General features: G+C 38.3%; 1 protein-coding gene across 6 annotated transcripts in view; it reads right to left on the reverse strand.

The window, feature by feature from the left end:
- The window catches only part of LOC104893644 (vacuolar sorting protein 18), a 60,242-nt gene that overhangs the window by 17,287 nt on the left and 27,858 nt on the right, over window positions 1-15,097 (reverse strand). For all 6 annotated transcript variants that reach the window (XR_007270332.2, XM_048637450.2, XM_048637449.2 and 3 more), the window contains 3 exons: window positions 14,419-14,526; window positions 12,222-12,361; window positions 2,922-3,000 (listed from right to left, as the gene is read on the reverse strand). Coding sequence is in view for 5 of the 6 variants with exons in the window: in XM_048637450.2 (XP_048493407.1) it covers window positions 2,922-3,000; window positions 12,222-12,361; window positions 14,419-14,526 (327 nt within the window). In the remaining variant the exon portion in view is untranslated. The remainder of the gene's footprint in view (window positions 1-2,921; window positions 3,001-12,221; window positions 12,362-14,418; window positions 14,527-15,097) is intronic.

The raw sequence follows: 15,097 nt of genomic DNA on the forward strand, positions 1-15,097 counted from the left end.
TCACAGCACGAAGTACGAACATGTGGTTTGACTAATTATCATTGTGGAGCATCGTAACTCTTAGTAACCAACCTTCTCCGTGATCCTGACCCAGTGGAGATTTCTCAATTATTAGTGGGGTTAAATAGTAAGAATTGAATCATTATTATATTCATTTCAATTGGTGGACCCATCAGATAAAGCAAATGGATATGATACTATGAGACAGCCCCAAAAGGAAATTGGGTAAAGTATCGGAAGGTGGAGGAGTATAATTACCCCCAGTTGTGACTTAGGCACTAAGAGCGACATGATATAGGGGGGTCATACCTCGAAAAAAGCTTTAGGATCTATTTGGTAAAGAGAGGATTGGGGTCAAATAAGAGGTTTAGGGACATTTTAGAGGTTTGACTAGCCAAATTCTCTATTATAGGTGTTTCGTAGATAGATGTTTGGAAGAGAGAATTGAGGCCAAGACTCTTATTCTGAAAAAGTTCCCATACCCCGTCTTTTCAAAATAGAGGATTGCCAAATGAAGGTAAAGCAGCATATTTGTCCTAAAGTTGCCAAAAAAAAAAATAACTATTTTTAGTTCACAAGATCATTTGCTTTTACTTATATCAATGTTCCTAATCCTTTACTATTACAACTTCATATTAAGTGATACACTACTTGATCAAGTTGTCCTCCTATAATTCAATAGCTAACATATGTATACATTTGCATCCAATTTTAATAAAATTTAATTTATATGAACATGACATCAAACATTGTCTATACCTTCATTCATAGAGTAATAGTAATACAGATTACAGGCAAATTCAGTAAATAATATAAGAGTATTTGCGAACTACCAAGAGAAGAAATTTTGTATTTGAAAATTTCAATAGAACAGATTTAGGGTAAAAATGTTCAATTAATTACTTGATATTTGTACATATTATTTCCAATAAACTCACCATAAGTTTACACTACTTTTCAAAAGAAAAAAAAAAAGCATCAACAAATTGTGCCTAATTCCTTATTGGAAGTCTACACAATCAGATAGCTGGGAGCCATTTTTCAAACAATTTCATACAAACAGCTACTATAAACAGCTAGTCAAACCAGCTAATAATAACCTAACAAATATAAGCTTATGCAATAAGCTATAAGAAGGCCTTAATAGCTTGCTACTAAACAAAATTTGCAGGAGCTTTATATATAAAAGATCCGGATACATGGAACAAGGAAGCTGTCACAAATTTATTATGGGGAATAGTCTTCGAAGCGGACAAAGTTTGGGTTAAAGGTTGACAGTTACTATATCGAGGGAAGGGAATTGACTTCTATCACGCTTGTAAAGAATACTGTTCCTGCTGCTTAAAACTTGTTTTCTAGGACTTTTGTGCTGTGCAGTAGCTTTTGCACATGATGAATTGTTTAGTTCAATCCTCCCTGGAAGATGACTTTTAGATAATGCTAGAGCAATTTGTGCTACTTTTGAGAGTGTGATATATCATGGCAGCTTTACGCCGCTGTACTCTAAAAGTGAATAACGACCCACTGCCTATCACTAATTCAGGGTATTTAGGAGACTAGCATGCCCCAAAAAGGCTTACAGAGTACACAAACCTAAAAAGCACATTAGACATTGCGAACCTAGCATTTTGGCATCTTCAAAGCGTTGCAAACTCCCACGGTTCCACTGTCTCAAATGCAAAGAAACACATGAAACTTCCCTTGACAGGACATTACACAACTATTTCTTGATCTGGAAAGCTCTGCTGCTCAGTACTAGAAACATGAGCACATTTTAGAAAACATTACAAGAAACCAAAACATTACAATTTGAATTTTTATGGTGTTGTAAGTTACATAGAGTCTAGATCATGTCCTTACAAATATGTAGAAACTTTCAGGCCCACCTTCTCTAGTGGAACCCTGCTAAACTTTTCCTTCGGCGTGCCATCACCAGTGGGACACATGATACTTACGGGTATCATGACATTAATTTTTAACTTGTCAAAATGGATGTGAATCCCTGATGTGGGAGTTCCCGTAACAAGGCAGGAAATTAAGGATCTCCTGATGGAGGGGAAGAAAAGATGAGACACTCTAAACAACAAGTTGGGTCAAAACAAGGAATCCTACCAAGAGCTCAATAGTTCAAGAATTTTTAATGTTGGTCTTACCTACATTTTTCAGAAAGGAAGAGCAATTTGTTTGTTGTTTCACCTAACATATGTTGAAAACAGAGATACAATACAGGAAGAATCAGAACATTTTAGCTCTCAGAACACCAGAAGTGCAGTTTCATGAAAGTCACTAGGTACAATCACATTATAGACACATAAATGCCCAAGAGCCCTAAGACATAACCCTCCCCAATCTTTTTAAAGTCCAGTAATAATAAGACTAGACAATATTTTAATGCACAACTGGACTACTAATAAATGTTCATTGTTGATAGCACTGAAGAGAGTAAACAAATACTATTGCCTATTATATTACCTACAACTTTACATTCCAAGGTCAGAGAAGTGAAGCTCAGTATTTTAGCCAACAGAAAACTTACGAACAATTATCTTCGTGTCAAAAGGCATTCAAAATGTATTTCCTTCTTGATAGAAATATGCAAGTAATGCTTAGGATGATATGATTGAAAAAAGAGTAAGCTTTTCCTAATTACTCTATTTGACGGCAGAAAAGAATTTAAATACTTCTACTTCTGAGAATCAACTTGTTACAGAATTAGAACCATAAGCCAATGGTTGGTTGCAGCTGCAACTACTGCAACACATCTGAAACATTTGAACCTAAGAGAAACAGCTGCCAATCTGTCGCAACATCAAGCAAATGAATAATACCCAACAGCAAAAGAGAGCCACTCTAATGTACACAATCATCAAAGAACCGTATACCCCAGTAAGCAAACAATAAAATAGTTCAAATGATTTTACCTGAATATAATGGTGAATTACAATTTCAAACTGCCCCTTCAAGCTTGCAAAGAACACCAATTCATCAACCCTACCATAGCTGAGATTTTGAAATTAAAAGTTTGGTTAATCATGGAAGCAAAAAGCAAAGTGCCGAATAAACAATTCAGCATCTGTATAAAATCAAGGAGAAAGAATAATGTCTTTCAGCTAACAAATGGTTTGTCAACATACGAACAAGTAAACATAAGTCTAAAGTCTGTCTGGATACATCGTGCTGGATAAAATTACAGCAACAATATCATATAAGTCATCCATACAGTGCCTTTATCTAAAAAATTATGTTAGCATCTATCCAAGCCCTTTCTGAAATCTTTAGAATTATCACCAACCTCATACTAGACAAAGTCCCTAAATTTCTGAATCCTCTGTGGTCGATGTACTTCAAACAATTAAAGAGCTAGGAAATACAAGACAAAAAAAATTCCACCAGAAGGGTCCATTGCGAACATATCTTCAGCTGACTCTACCACACTCAAATCTAGTAATAAATTACTACTGATCTAAAACCCAAATAGAATTTTCAACCCTATTCTGGGCCTCTGCATTCTCTACCTTTCCGCAGACCACCCCCATTCAAAGAACATTGAAATGGGCACATGCATTAGCAGATAAATGAAATTACATGATCTAAAAGATGACAAGAAGTTGAATGATTTCTACAGATCTCCAAGCCTAAGATTTTAAGTAATATCTCCCATTTGGCCAGAATAGAGATACCCATTTCAGATCAACTTTTAAGCAGCTCAGTTGTTATTTACTTGTATGAGATATTGAGATCCAGTGTAAAGAAAATGATTTGACAGAGAGAGGGTAGCTCCTGGATCATAAATGCTCTTAATTTCAGTTTCGTTAACTAAATGACCAATGCCCAAAGATTCAAGGAAATAAGCATCAGGCAACAAGAAAGGAACTCTTCACAAAAACATGACGACGGGGAAGCGGCAGTGGGAGGAGGAGAGGGACAGACAGTTATAGGGCACATTTGTCAGTTTGATAAAAGCATGTCTTTTCAATAAATGGCTTGGGTTAATTAGGCTGTGAAGGTTGCTGCAAAACACCTTTTATTCTAGACTTCAGTGGATAGAGAGACCACTTAGTGAACTAAAACGGACCGTGGAAGCCCAATGCAGAGGGTGATATGATTACTAAACCAATAAAGCTTAATAACCAACTATGAATGTGAATCTTGAACTTTTTTTAACCCAAGAATCGAATTCATGAATTAATTCGAACACACTTGATATTTCTTGATTCAAGAACACTCCTCATCTTGAGAACAAGAATCTAAAAACTCTTGAATTCAGTCCTAAAATTAAGATGTTTAACACTAAACACTAATCACTCCTAAAATGTCTTTAATGGTTTGATTAGTTTAGCTCAGAAGCAAAACAATAATCAAGAGTTGAGTTCTTTAAACAAAAACGTAGATAGATTATTATTGCATAATGAACGCCTTATATAGGCTACAAACTATCCTAATACAACTTGGAAAACAAATACTAACAAGATAAGAATCTAATTAAACACACGACTATCTTAAATCCTAACTAAACTAGAATTTCTAACACTTAAACGAGATAAGTAAATCAATAACTACCATAGCAAATCCTAGCAGAACTAGGAGTCTATGTAACAACCAATAGCAAATGCTAAAACAACTAGGATTCTTTCTTCACTCCATGCTTTCCATGAGCCGAGTCACTACACATGCCAAAGCTTGGTTTCTTCCGTTAAGATTGAACCCCATGTTCTCCATAACAAATTCAATAGGCTCATGTAGAACAAGTATCTTTGCATCCGCATTAATCTCCCCCTCTACAAAAGAATTTACCCTCAAATTCTCATCATCATAATAAGGAGATAAATCACCTACATTGAAGGTAGCACTTACACTTCCAAACTCATCCGGTAAATCGATCTTATAAGCACTAACCCCAATCAGACCAACTACTTCAAAAGGACCATCTGCTAGGAAATCTTTCTTTCCTCAAATGCACCCACACAAGATCACCAACTTTAAACACATGTTGTTTGCGCCCCTTATTGACTCTTGTCTTGTATTGGATGTTCATCTTCTCAATCTTTGTCTTCAATTGCTCACAAGTTTTAGTGAATGCTTCCAATCTCTTCTTTGCATTCGTATGGATGTCATGCTTAGGCATAACAACAAAATCAATAGGTAGTAAATGATTAATACCATAGAATACATCAAATGGAGATTGAGATGTGATAGATGAGTGTGCCCTATCATAAGCAAACTCTGCGTGAGCTAACTTGATGTCCCAATCCTTTTGTGTCTTGCTCACCAAACCTCTCAACAAGGATCCCAAAGTTCGATTTGTTACCTCTTTGTCTGAGGATGATGACTTGTACTAAAGAGCAAGTTAGTGTCAACCATGCGACAAAGACACTTCCAAAAATGACTTAGGAACGTAGAATCCCTATCAGAGACGATGCTTCTTGGGATGCCATGCAACCTAATGACCTCTCTAAAATATAAATCAGCCATATGTGTTGCAACTTCAGTCTTGCGAATTGGAACAAAGTGAGCCAATTTAGATAAACGATCCACAACCACCATTATTACATCTTTCCCTCTTTGAGTACGAGGTAAACCTACGATAAAGTCCATGCTCACAATGTCCCAAGGTTGATTAGGCACAGGTAAAGGTGTATAAAGACCCTTATGGAACGTACTCTTGGCCTTTTGGCAAGTCGCACATCGAGTACCTACTAAATGAACATCCTTTACCATATATGGCCAGCAAAAGTTCTCTTGAAGTGTATCAAGAGTCTTTTGCACTCCAAAATATCCAACCACGCCTCCATTATGCACCTCCCTAACAAGTAATCCCCTCACACCACACTTAGGCACACACAACTTGTTACCCTTAAACAAGAAACCCTCATGTACCACAAAGAGACCCCCCCGGATGTGCTAGCTTCTCCCTAAAATCTGTATCCTCCTTGTATAACTCCCTCAAATGTTCAAACCTTAACACTTGTGCATCCACCACTACCAACAAATAGGAACGTCTAGACAAAGCATCCGCCAGCACATTAGACTTACCTTCTCTGTATCTTGATGAAAATGTTAAAGATTGAAGGAACTCTACCCATTTAGCATGTCTATGACTGAGCTTTTGTTGTCCATAGATGTACTTCAAAGCCTCATGATCTGAATGAAGGATGAATGATTTTAATCTCAAGTAGTGTGACCAATGATCCAAGCCACGTACAATAGCATAGATTTCTCTATCATAGTTAGAGCAGTTTAGCTTAGCGCCACTCAATTTCTCACTACAGTCACAAATGGGACGTTTTTCTTGCAAGAGAACAACACCAATGCCTACACAACTTGCATCACATTCCACTTCAAACAACTTGTGGAAATCTGGAAGTGCTAGAACATGAACACAACAAAGTTTACCTTTGACCTCTTTAAATGCTTGTTGTGCTGAGGATATCCAACTAAACTTTTCTTTCTTCAACAACTCTGTAATAGGTGCCATAATAAAGGAGAAGTTTCGAATAAATTGTCTATAGAATGAGGCCAATCCATGAAAGCTTCTACACTCTGAATCATTCTTGGGTGCTAACCAAGAGGAAATAGCCTTCACCTTATCATAATCGACTTAAACTTCTTCCTTGGAAACAATATATCCCAAAAATGCCACCCTAGAGACTAGGAATTCACATTTTCTCCAATTTGCCCGCCATATAGTTGTTGCTCTCTAAACTTTTCAAACAAGCTACGCAAATGCAACAAGAAGTAACTAATTCATCATGGTGCATTATATAGACCAAAGGGCATCACCATCCACTCATACAACCCTTGCTTAGTTTTGAAAGTTGTCTTCCATTCATCACCTTCTCTAATCCTCATTTGATGGTAACCACTTCGAAGATCAATCTTAGAAAAGACCGAGGCTCCATGTAACTCATCCAACATGTCCTCCAATCTAGGCATAAGAAACCTATATTTGATTGTGATATTGTTCACTACCCTACCATCAATGCACATCCTCCATGTACTATCTTTCTTAGGAAATAACAAAGCTGGCACAGGACATGGACTCATGCTCTCTCTTACATACCCTTTTTCGATCAAGTCTTCTATTTGACGTTGTAATTCCCTTGATGCTAGTGGATCACACCTATAAGCAGGCTTGTTTGGCAATGGGGCTCCAGGCACCAGATCTATGACATGTTCTATGCCTCTCAAGGTGGTAAACCTTGTGGCAATTCCTCCAGAAAAGCATCCCCAAACTCTTTCATCAAGGCCTCCAACTTCTCATTACTACGGGATTTGGTACTAGTAGCACCGTGCCTTACAATCAATGCATAAGCACAACCTTCTTCCTCTACTTCTCTCTCGAACTCCCTTGATGAAAGGAACAAACTTGGTACCTTAGGTACTTGCTTAGGTGCTACTGAATGAGGAGACAAAGGATGCAAACGTACCCTTTTGGAACCAACCAATACTGGGTATACATTCAAGTCCCCTTCATGGATTACCTTCCTATCAAATTGACATGGCCTCCCAAGCAAAAGATGGCATACACTCATAGACAACACATCACACCACAATTTATCCTTATATACCCCTATGAAAAACACAATCAAGGCTTGTTTCTTGACCCTCATTGCTATCATCCAACCAACTAAGCTTGTAAGGTCTAGGGTGTATCCTTGTGGCTAGATAGAGCTTTGACACTACATTAGCCGCAATAACATTTGTGCAAGAGCCACTGTCTATAATCACATTGCATGTGTGCTCTCCTACCGTGCATCTAGTGTGGAAGAGGTTTTCTCTTTGTTCCATGCGAGGCGTGTGATCCACATGTAATGCACACCTTACTACACCAACTAGCTTCGAATCATCCTCCGCAAAGGCATCTTCTTTTTCCTCCTCTCCTAAGTTATGCACTTCTTCCGGAATAAATTCATATACTTCATCATCTTCTTGCAATGCTAAATATTGTCTCATAGTGAGAGGTTTCCTTGTAGGACAATTGCTTGCTATGTGCCCCCTTCCTTGATACTTGAAGCATTTCCTCATCTCTTCAAACTTTTCTTTTGGCACGAGAACTTTTGCCTTCTCGGCCTTAGTGTCTTCCTTAGGTAGGTTGCTATTCGTTGGCCCTTCGTACCATTTTGAATAGGAAGCTCCTGCTTTAGCCTTTGAACTACTATCAAACTTAGTGTTGTACGAGCTCTTAGGCTTTTCTTCCTTCTCATGATCCTCAAACCTCCCAGCTAACCTTGTCACATCATCAAACGTGTGATCACACACGAGGCATAATTTGTCAAATTCCATGGTGTATTCATGGACACTAAGCGTATCTTGGCTCAAAGTAGTGAGCTCTAGATATTGCTTTTGCTCATAGTCACTCGGCAAGCACTTTTCTTTAAGCTTCTCTTTCAATTTTGCCCAACTACAAAGTTTGTCCTTGGCCTTTCTAAGCTCGTTTAGCCTTCAAACTCAAGCCAAATACCAGCATATCTGGTTAGTCATATGGAGGCTATCTTGAACCATTTCTTGTCATCGAAGCTTGTATAATCACATACCTTTTAAGCCACGATCATCATTGTATGTGGTTTTGGTTGGTCTTTCTTCACGGTCCTTCCCTTCTTTATGCGAATTTGTGCCTATGAACGTTGCACTATTAGGATCGAGTTATTTTTTGTAGTATCGTGGCAATGCCATTCATTCTTCTCTTCAATTTATTCATGTTACTACTAAGGGGGAGTTTGGTTGCAACGGGGTAAAGGGAATGGAATCAAGAAAGGGAGAGGAGAGGAAAGGAAAAGAAAACCCTTAGATTTCGAGTGGTGTTTGGTTAAGATAATGTTAATTCTCTTTCTTCCTCCTCTTACCATTCTTCCACCCTAGCACCACCACTCCTCCCTCTGTTGCTATTCCCCATGCCGCCTCTCCCTACCCCAGTAACTCCACCTCGTCGGCCCCTTGGTCTTCCCCTTCCCGCGACGGTTCTCCCCTCCCCTGCGCCGTCACATCGTCCCCCTCCTCTCCCTGCACCGTCGAGTTCTCCCCCTCCCCTGCGCGTCACGCTGTTTCCCCTACCGTCGCATTCTCCCCTCCCTCACCGTCGCGGTCTATCCTTCCCTCCCCCTGCAGCGTCGCGGTCTATCCTTCCCTCCCCTACAGCGTCGCGGTCTCTCCTTCCCTCCCCCTACGCCGTCGCGGTCTCCCCCTCCCTTCCCCTACAGCACTGCGTTCTCTCCCTCCCCTCCCCTGCGTCGTTTAGGTGTTGGATGGTTGGGGTGTTTCCGGCGGCTGGCTGGTTGCGGTGGAGGGGACGGGTTGCGGTGGTAGGGTGCGCAGATGGTGGTGGTTGGGTGGTCGGGTGTGGTTGAATGGTTGGGTCAATGGGTGGTTGGGGTGGTCAAAGAGAAGGTCAATAATAAGTCAAACAAAGGGTAAGTGAAACCCTTGGGGGGTAGGGGAATGAAAGTAGAGGACTTTGGGGGTAAGAAGAGGGTAAAGGGTTTCATTGATTTAAGCAAACAAACAACAAGAGAATCAAGTCTCTTGATTCCCTTACCCTTTCCACAATACCCCCAACCAAACGCCCCATAAGTTTATTGATGCTTGTAGAGTTTTCGTAAAGTTAAATATGTGAATCATATTGGAATTTTGTAAGGTCATTCATGGCCTTAGCTAGCTTCTCTATTTCGGACTCCATGACCACTCCTAAGCGTGCAAGATGAACTTCCTACACTTGCTACTTCCTTCTTGCAACGTAAAGATTGGATCTTGGATGTGAAAGATCAAATCTTGGACGTGCAAAAATACTCCCTAGACTTGCTACTCCCTTCTTGCAATGTAAATATTGGATCTTGGATGTGAAAGATCAAATCTTGGACGTGCACAAACACTCGAACTATTCTTACTCCTCGGATCTTGACAAGGCAAAGAGAATCCATTCTATTCTCACCTCCCTAGAAAACTTATACCACTTGATATGATTACTAAACCAAGAAAGCTTAATAACCAACTATGAATGTGAATCTTGAACTTTCTTTAACCCAAGAATCGAATTCTTGAATTAATTCAAACACACTTGATATTTCTTGATTCAAGATTACTCGTGATCTTGAGAATAACATTCTAAACACTCTTAAATTCACTCCTGAGATTAAGATGTTTAACACTAAACACTTATCACCCCTAAAAAGTCTTTAATGGTTGATTAGTTAAGCTCACAAGCAAAACAATAATCAAGAGTTGAGTACTTTAAACAAAAACGTAGATAGATTATTATTGCATCATGAACGCCTTATATAGGCTACAAACTATCCTAATACAACTTAGAAAACAAATACTAACAAGATAAGAATCTAACTAAACACACGACTATCTTAAATCCTAACTAAACTATAATTTCTAACACTTAAACGAGATAAGTAAATCAATAACTACCATAGCAAATCCTAACAGAACTAGGATTCTATGTAACAACCAATAGCAAATGCTAACAGAAATAGGATTCTTTCTTCACTCCATGCTTTCCACGATTACTACAAATGCCAAAGCTTGGTTTCTCTCATTAAGATTGAACCCCATGTTTTCCATAACCAAGTCAATAGGCTCATGTAGAACAAGTGTGCTTGCATCCGCATCAGAGGGTGTTATAGATAAACACTATTAAAGAACATGTCAAAGATTTAGACGAGTAATAATTTGCACTACAAAATATAACCTGCTCCCAACTGCACTAAAATTGTGTACTCCCTTCGTCTCCAAATGAATTCCCCATTTGGCCACATTGGGATGTCTCAAGATGCGTTACCCATTTCTTTTTTGGGGTTAGGACCACCTCACAGTAATAGTATATAATTACCCATTATTAAGAGTCACATCTAATTTCCCCCTCTTTTCTCAATAAAGTTTTACCAATTATCTTTAGTCAAATCTATCTTTCTCATTCCTCGATATAATATCTTCCGGATGACCCACCTTGTACTCTCTACGAAATCTTTGTTCATAAAGCAATGGGGTAAGACTTACAGTGTATATCCTATGAATCAACTAGTGGGATGAATATGGTGATTCCATGTTATACACTTTTCCACAATAAGTCGTACTCCCCCCCCCCCCCCCTAGAAAAAAAAAATTAATAGAAACCATAAAACAAGCAAGACAAAATCTTATTTAGTCAACTATGGATAATGGAATCCTGTTGCTTAAGGAAAAACATATTAGAAGCGAGATGCTCTTTGCCTTGTATCTTCTACTTTCACTTATACTTAACTTCGGTTTCTATGCAATTTTATTTATTAGAAAGAAAAGCAAAAGAACAACCCTCTTACAGAATTTCATACAAGAGAAACGGCATGCCAAACACGCATAAGACCATCTAAAAAGTGGTCTCAGAAAACTCCTGTAGAATGCATTTAATGAGTAGCACATTGAACAAACCAGTTTGATCTAACAAAATCACAGCATTTCTATCTACCGTGAAAGGTCCTCTCATTCCACTACCCATAAAACCCAAAGAATGGTAGGCACACCGATCGTGACAGATATTTCCTCCCTTTATTCCTTCCAAAATATTCATATACAGCCTGCAAGTGTGTCTAAACATATGGGAAACAGGTTCACTGGACCCTCATGATCTCAAACAGTTCATTCAGCTGCCTCCCAGAGCAAAAAAAATTAGTTGCCCATCTCACAACACTGTAGACATAGCAAACACAGCTAAAAAAGACCTCAATGAAGGAACCACAAATTGCTTGGGGTGGGAAATGAACCCTAGACTTTGCTAGGGGAGATGCGAAAGCTCACGACTTGAGCAATCCCAATTCCTCTCAAAAGGACCTCAATGAAGGAACCAGAAAGAGATAATTTCTGTATCTAAGTTAAGAGACTCTAAAGTCTAACACTTGCATATTCCAATTATATTGAAACCTCCACTCTAATTCCTATGAAAGGAGGGCAGAGTCGTCAGGTTAATTTGTTTATAATCAGAATCACCTCCTGTTCTTATCACTTTGCTACAAGATTGCCACTACATCAAGCTCCAATGTAGATCAAACTGGATAGACCCAATTCATAAAGGTCCAACATTGTATAGAAAGCCAAAGCACCTCTTCCTTGTTTGAAATACGAGACCCCAGTTAAGCCTTTGTCCAAAGGGATTCCTAACTCGGTCTAGATCTCGAGTAAGTGGATGTGGAACTATGAACCTCTATAACATTTTAAGCAAAATCTCATCACAAAAATCTGATTACCTTTCCAATAGCTTCAATGTTGTTGCTTCATCCAACACATCTTTAGAATCACTTAGAAAAGCACGGAACTCTTTGATAAGTGATCGATATTCAGAATTATGATCACCTGAAGTATCATCTTCCAATAGTAGCCGGTTGATCTGTAGAGAGACAGTGCAAAGAATATTTTATTAACTTCAACAAAACTATAGTAATAGATTTGATTACCAAGACATACTGATCAACTTTTCGCCATGAGATGACATAGTAAAGAAGACAGCTGGAATCAGCATTTGTCTACCACAGCATAGAAAACAAGGGGTTACAAATGTAATGTTAACATTTGAACCTTCACAGTATAATAGCTATAAGTGCTTGTCTCTCTAAACCAAAACAAACATAACCCATTTGGATTAGCCTATTCTTGAATGAGATAACATGTTCTCCTTTTTATTGTCAAAGGGTACACATATCTTCTATCGGACAGTTAGGTGACAGATAATGTTGGGAATAGAGGAAGCATGGACAACAACACAAGTGCACCGCTTGTGTAAATTTGGAAAGACTTGAGGGCTCTGACAATCAGTTGGAGTCATTTGATTGGGGTGTTCAAGTGGAGGTACTTAGACTTACGAGGTACTTACGGATCAAGAGCTTGCGTTCTTCTTCCTAGACACAAACATTTATTCATGAGAGTCAAAATAAGAAAAAGAACACATCTATTAGAAGACCAGGGATCCTCCAAAAAAGAAACTCACATGTATAGTACATGCCATTCTAGCTAAATATCACCTTGGACTTAAGACCTAACCACAAAGCAATCCCATTGAAAAACACCCCATACAGCAAGAAGCATCAGTTTATAGTTATACCATAAAGCCTCCTGAGTAGAAGTTATACTTCATTTTTTCCAATCTCAGCACCCGAAGAACAGAAAAACACAGCGCCATAAAAGTTTCCTCCCCTTGCACATCCTAAAGACTAAAGCTAAACCAGACTACCAGAAAATGCTCCATGAGAGACTGTACAGAACCTGCCCAGAATGCATAAAACTCTTTGACCCAAAAGATAAACGCCAGTCTGGAAATTGAAACAATTAGCATCAATCAGGACGATGTTCAATACTCAATGGCTAACATGAGAAAATTATTGTTTTGTGCTTGGAATTTATTTGCAACTTCCTGCTTCTGATACTTGGTAGATGAAGGCTCCTCCAAAAGAATTTTATTTTCATTATTATTGTTTTGTGCTTGGAATTTATTTGCAACTTCCTCATAAGGAACTCATGTCTTGATTATCTTGGATATTTGGAAGACAAAAGCTCCTCATAGTACATGTTTTATTCACAGGCAGCCCAATGGAGTATGCACTTAGAAAGTTTATTCTGGCGAGCCATAGTAGCTGAAGTCAAGAACCTTTTTGTCAACAATATGCAATCATCCCAAATAAAATAAAGGGAGTGTATAGATGGCAACATAAGCAATTAACCAATACTCCCTGCATCCCAGTATAGAACACACTCTCACTATCTATTTATATATAATACTCCCTGCATCCCAGTATAGAGCACACTCTCACTATCTATTTATATATAAATCTCTCTATATGTAAACATACAATACACTAATACAAGCACATATACACAAACAAACACTAACAAGTACAGTATCAATGAATTACATAAAAAGTAGGGGAATTTTGTATGATATCCATGTGTCTTAGACTATCTATAAAGAGAACAAAGTTCTGTTAGAACTGAGAGATTACATCATGCCCATTTAGTATTGACACATTCATGTGGTCACCTTAATTTACCGAATTTGGTTTGATATTACAAATTGAACACAACTACTGCTTGCTATCATCTCTCTTGTGGCCCTATACAGTATACACTTCAGGGCCCATCACGACCATAGCAATAGTACAACACCCCTAAAAGACCAAATATGAAAGATTTCAGAGGAAACTAATTAAGCTTATGGAACATATAAGAGACCTATTTCAATCCATCTAATAGTCTCCAGGCGGTAGTTGGGGAGAGTTAATAGGTGACAGACAGTAGCTATGTTCAATAAGAGCACGAAAGATACCAATCACCATATCAATAAGAGCACGAAAAATTGGTGTTCACCCTTCTGAGTATATTGGGAACCATATAGAATTACCAAATACTTTATACAACTTGTTGACAATTGCACCAAGAGTAGACAATGCAAACCTTATCCAAGTATAATTCAGTTGTCCACGTGGAAATCATTGTTATTTGGCATTTATCATCTTTTGAAAGACTGTCGAGTTTCCACAATAGAAAGGTCCTCAAAGCATCCTGCAAAGCAATATAAACCTGAAAAGTTATATGCTGCTTACTTTCCAAAAGTCATCATATAATATCAAAACAGATTTTTTCCTCACTAAGAGGAGATGATGTCACATATCCACATGCCGCATATTTCAAAGGGTCATTCATATAATCCCAGAATAGATATTTTCTACAGTTCTCTACTATCTGACAACATAGAAACTATTACCTTCAATAACAGAAGGGAGATTTTTTTTCTTATAAAAAAAAAATCAGTAGATTAAGTAAGAAAATAAACAGCATACAATGTAAGGGGCCAAGTTGTCCTCCAAACAGCAAGCAATGTTCAGGTACAAGTAACTATAATTAGCGCCAAAACAATAAGACACCCAACCCATAATTTGTAGGATTAAAGTCATTACAAATACAGCATATGAAATTTAGAAGGTGGAGGAGCATGAAGTTCTGCCACGGTGTTTTTTCAACTAGTACGTCGGGTTTGGTGTAAGAGAAATGGTAGGATGTATCATTGTAGGGTACCTTTTTGGTTTCTTCATGGGATTAAATGGTGCATATAGCTTCTCTTTATGCTCATGGC

This window comes from Beta vulgaris, chromosome 5, assembly GCF_026745355.1.
Source record: "Beta vulgaris subsp. vulgaris cultivar EL10 chromosome 5, EL10.2, whole genome shotgun sequence".
Classification (NCBI taxonomy): Eukaryota; Viridiplantae; Streptophyta; class Magnoliopsida; order Caryophyllales; family Amaranthaceae; genus Beta; species Beta vulgaris.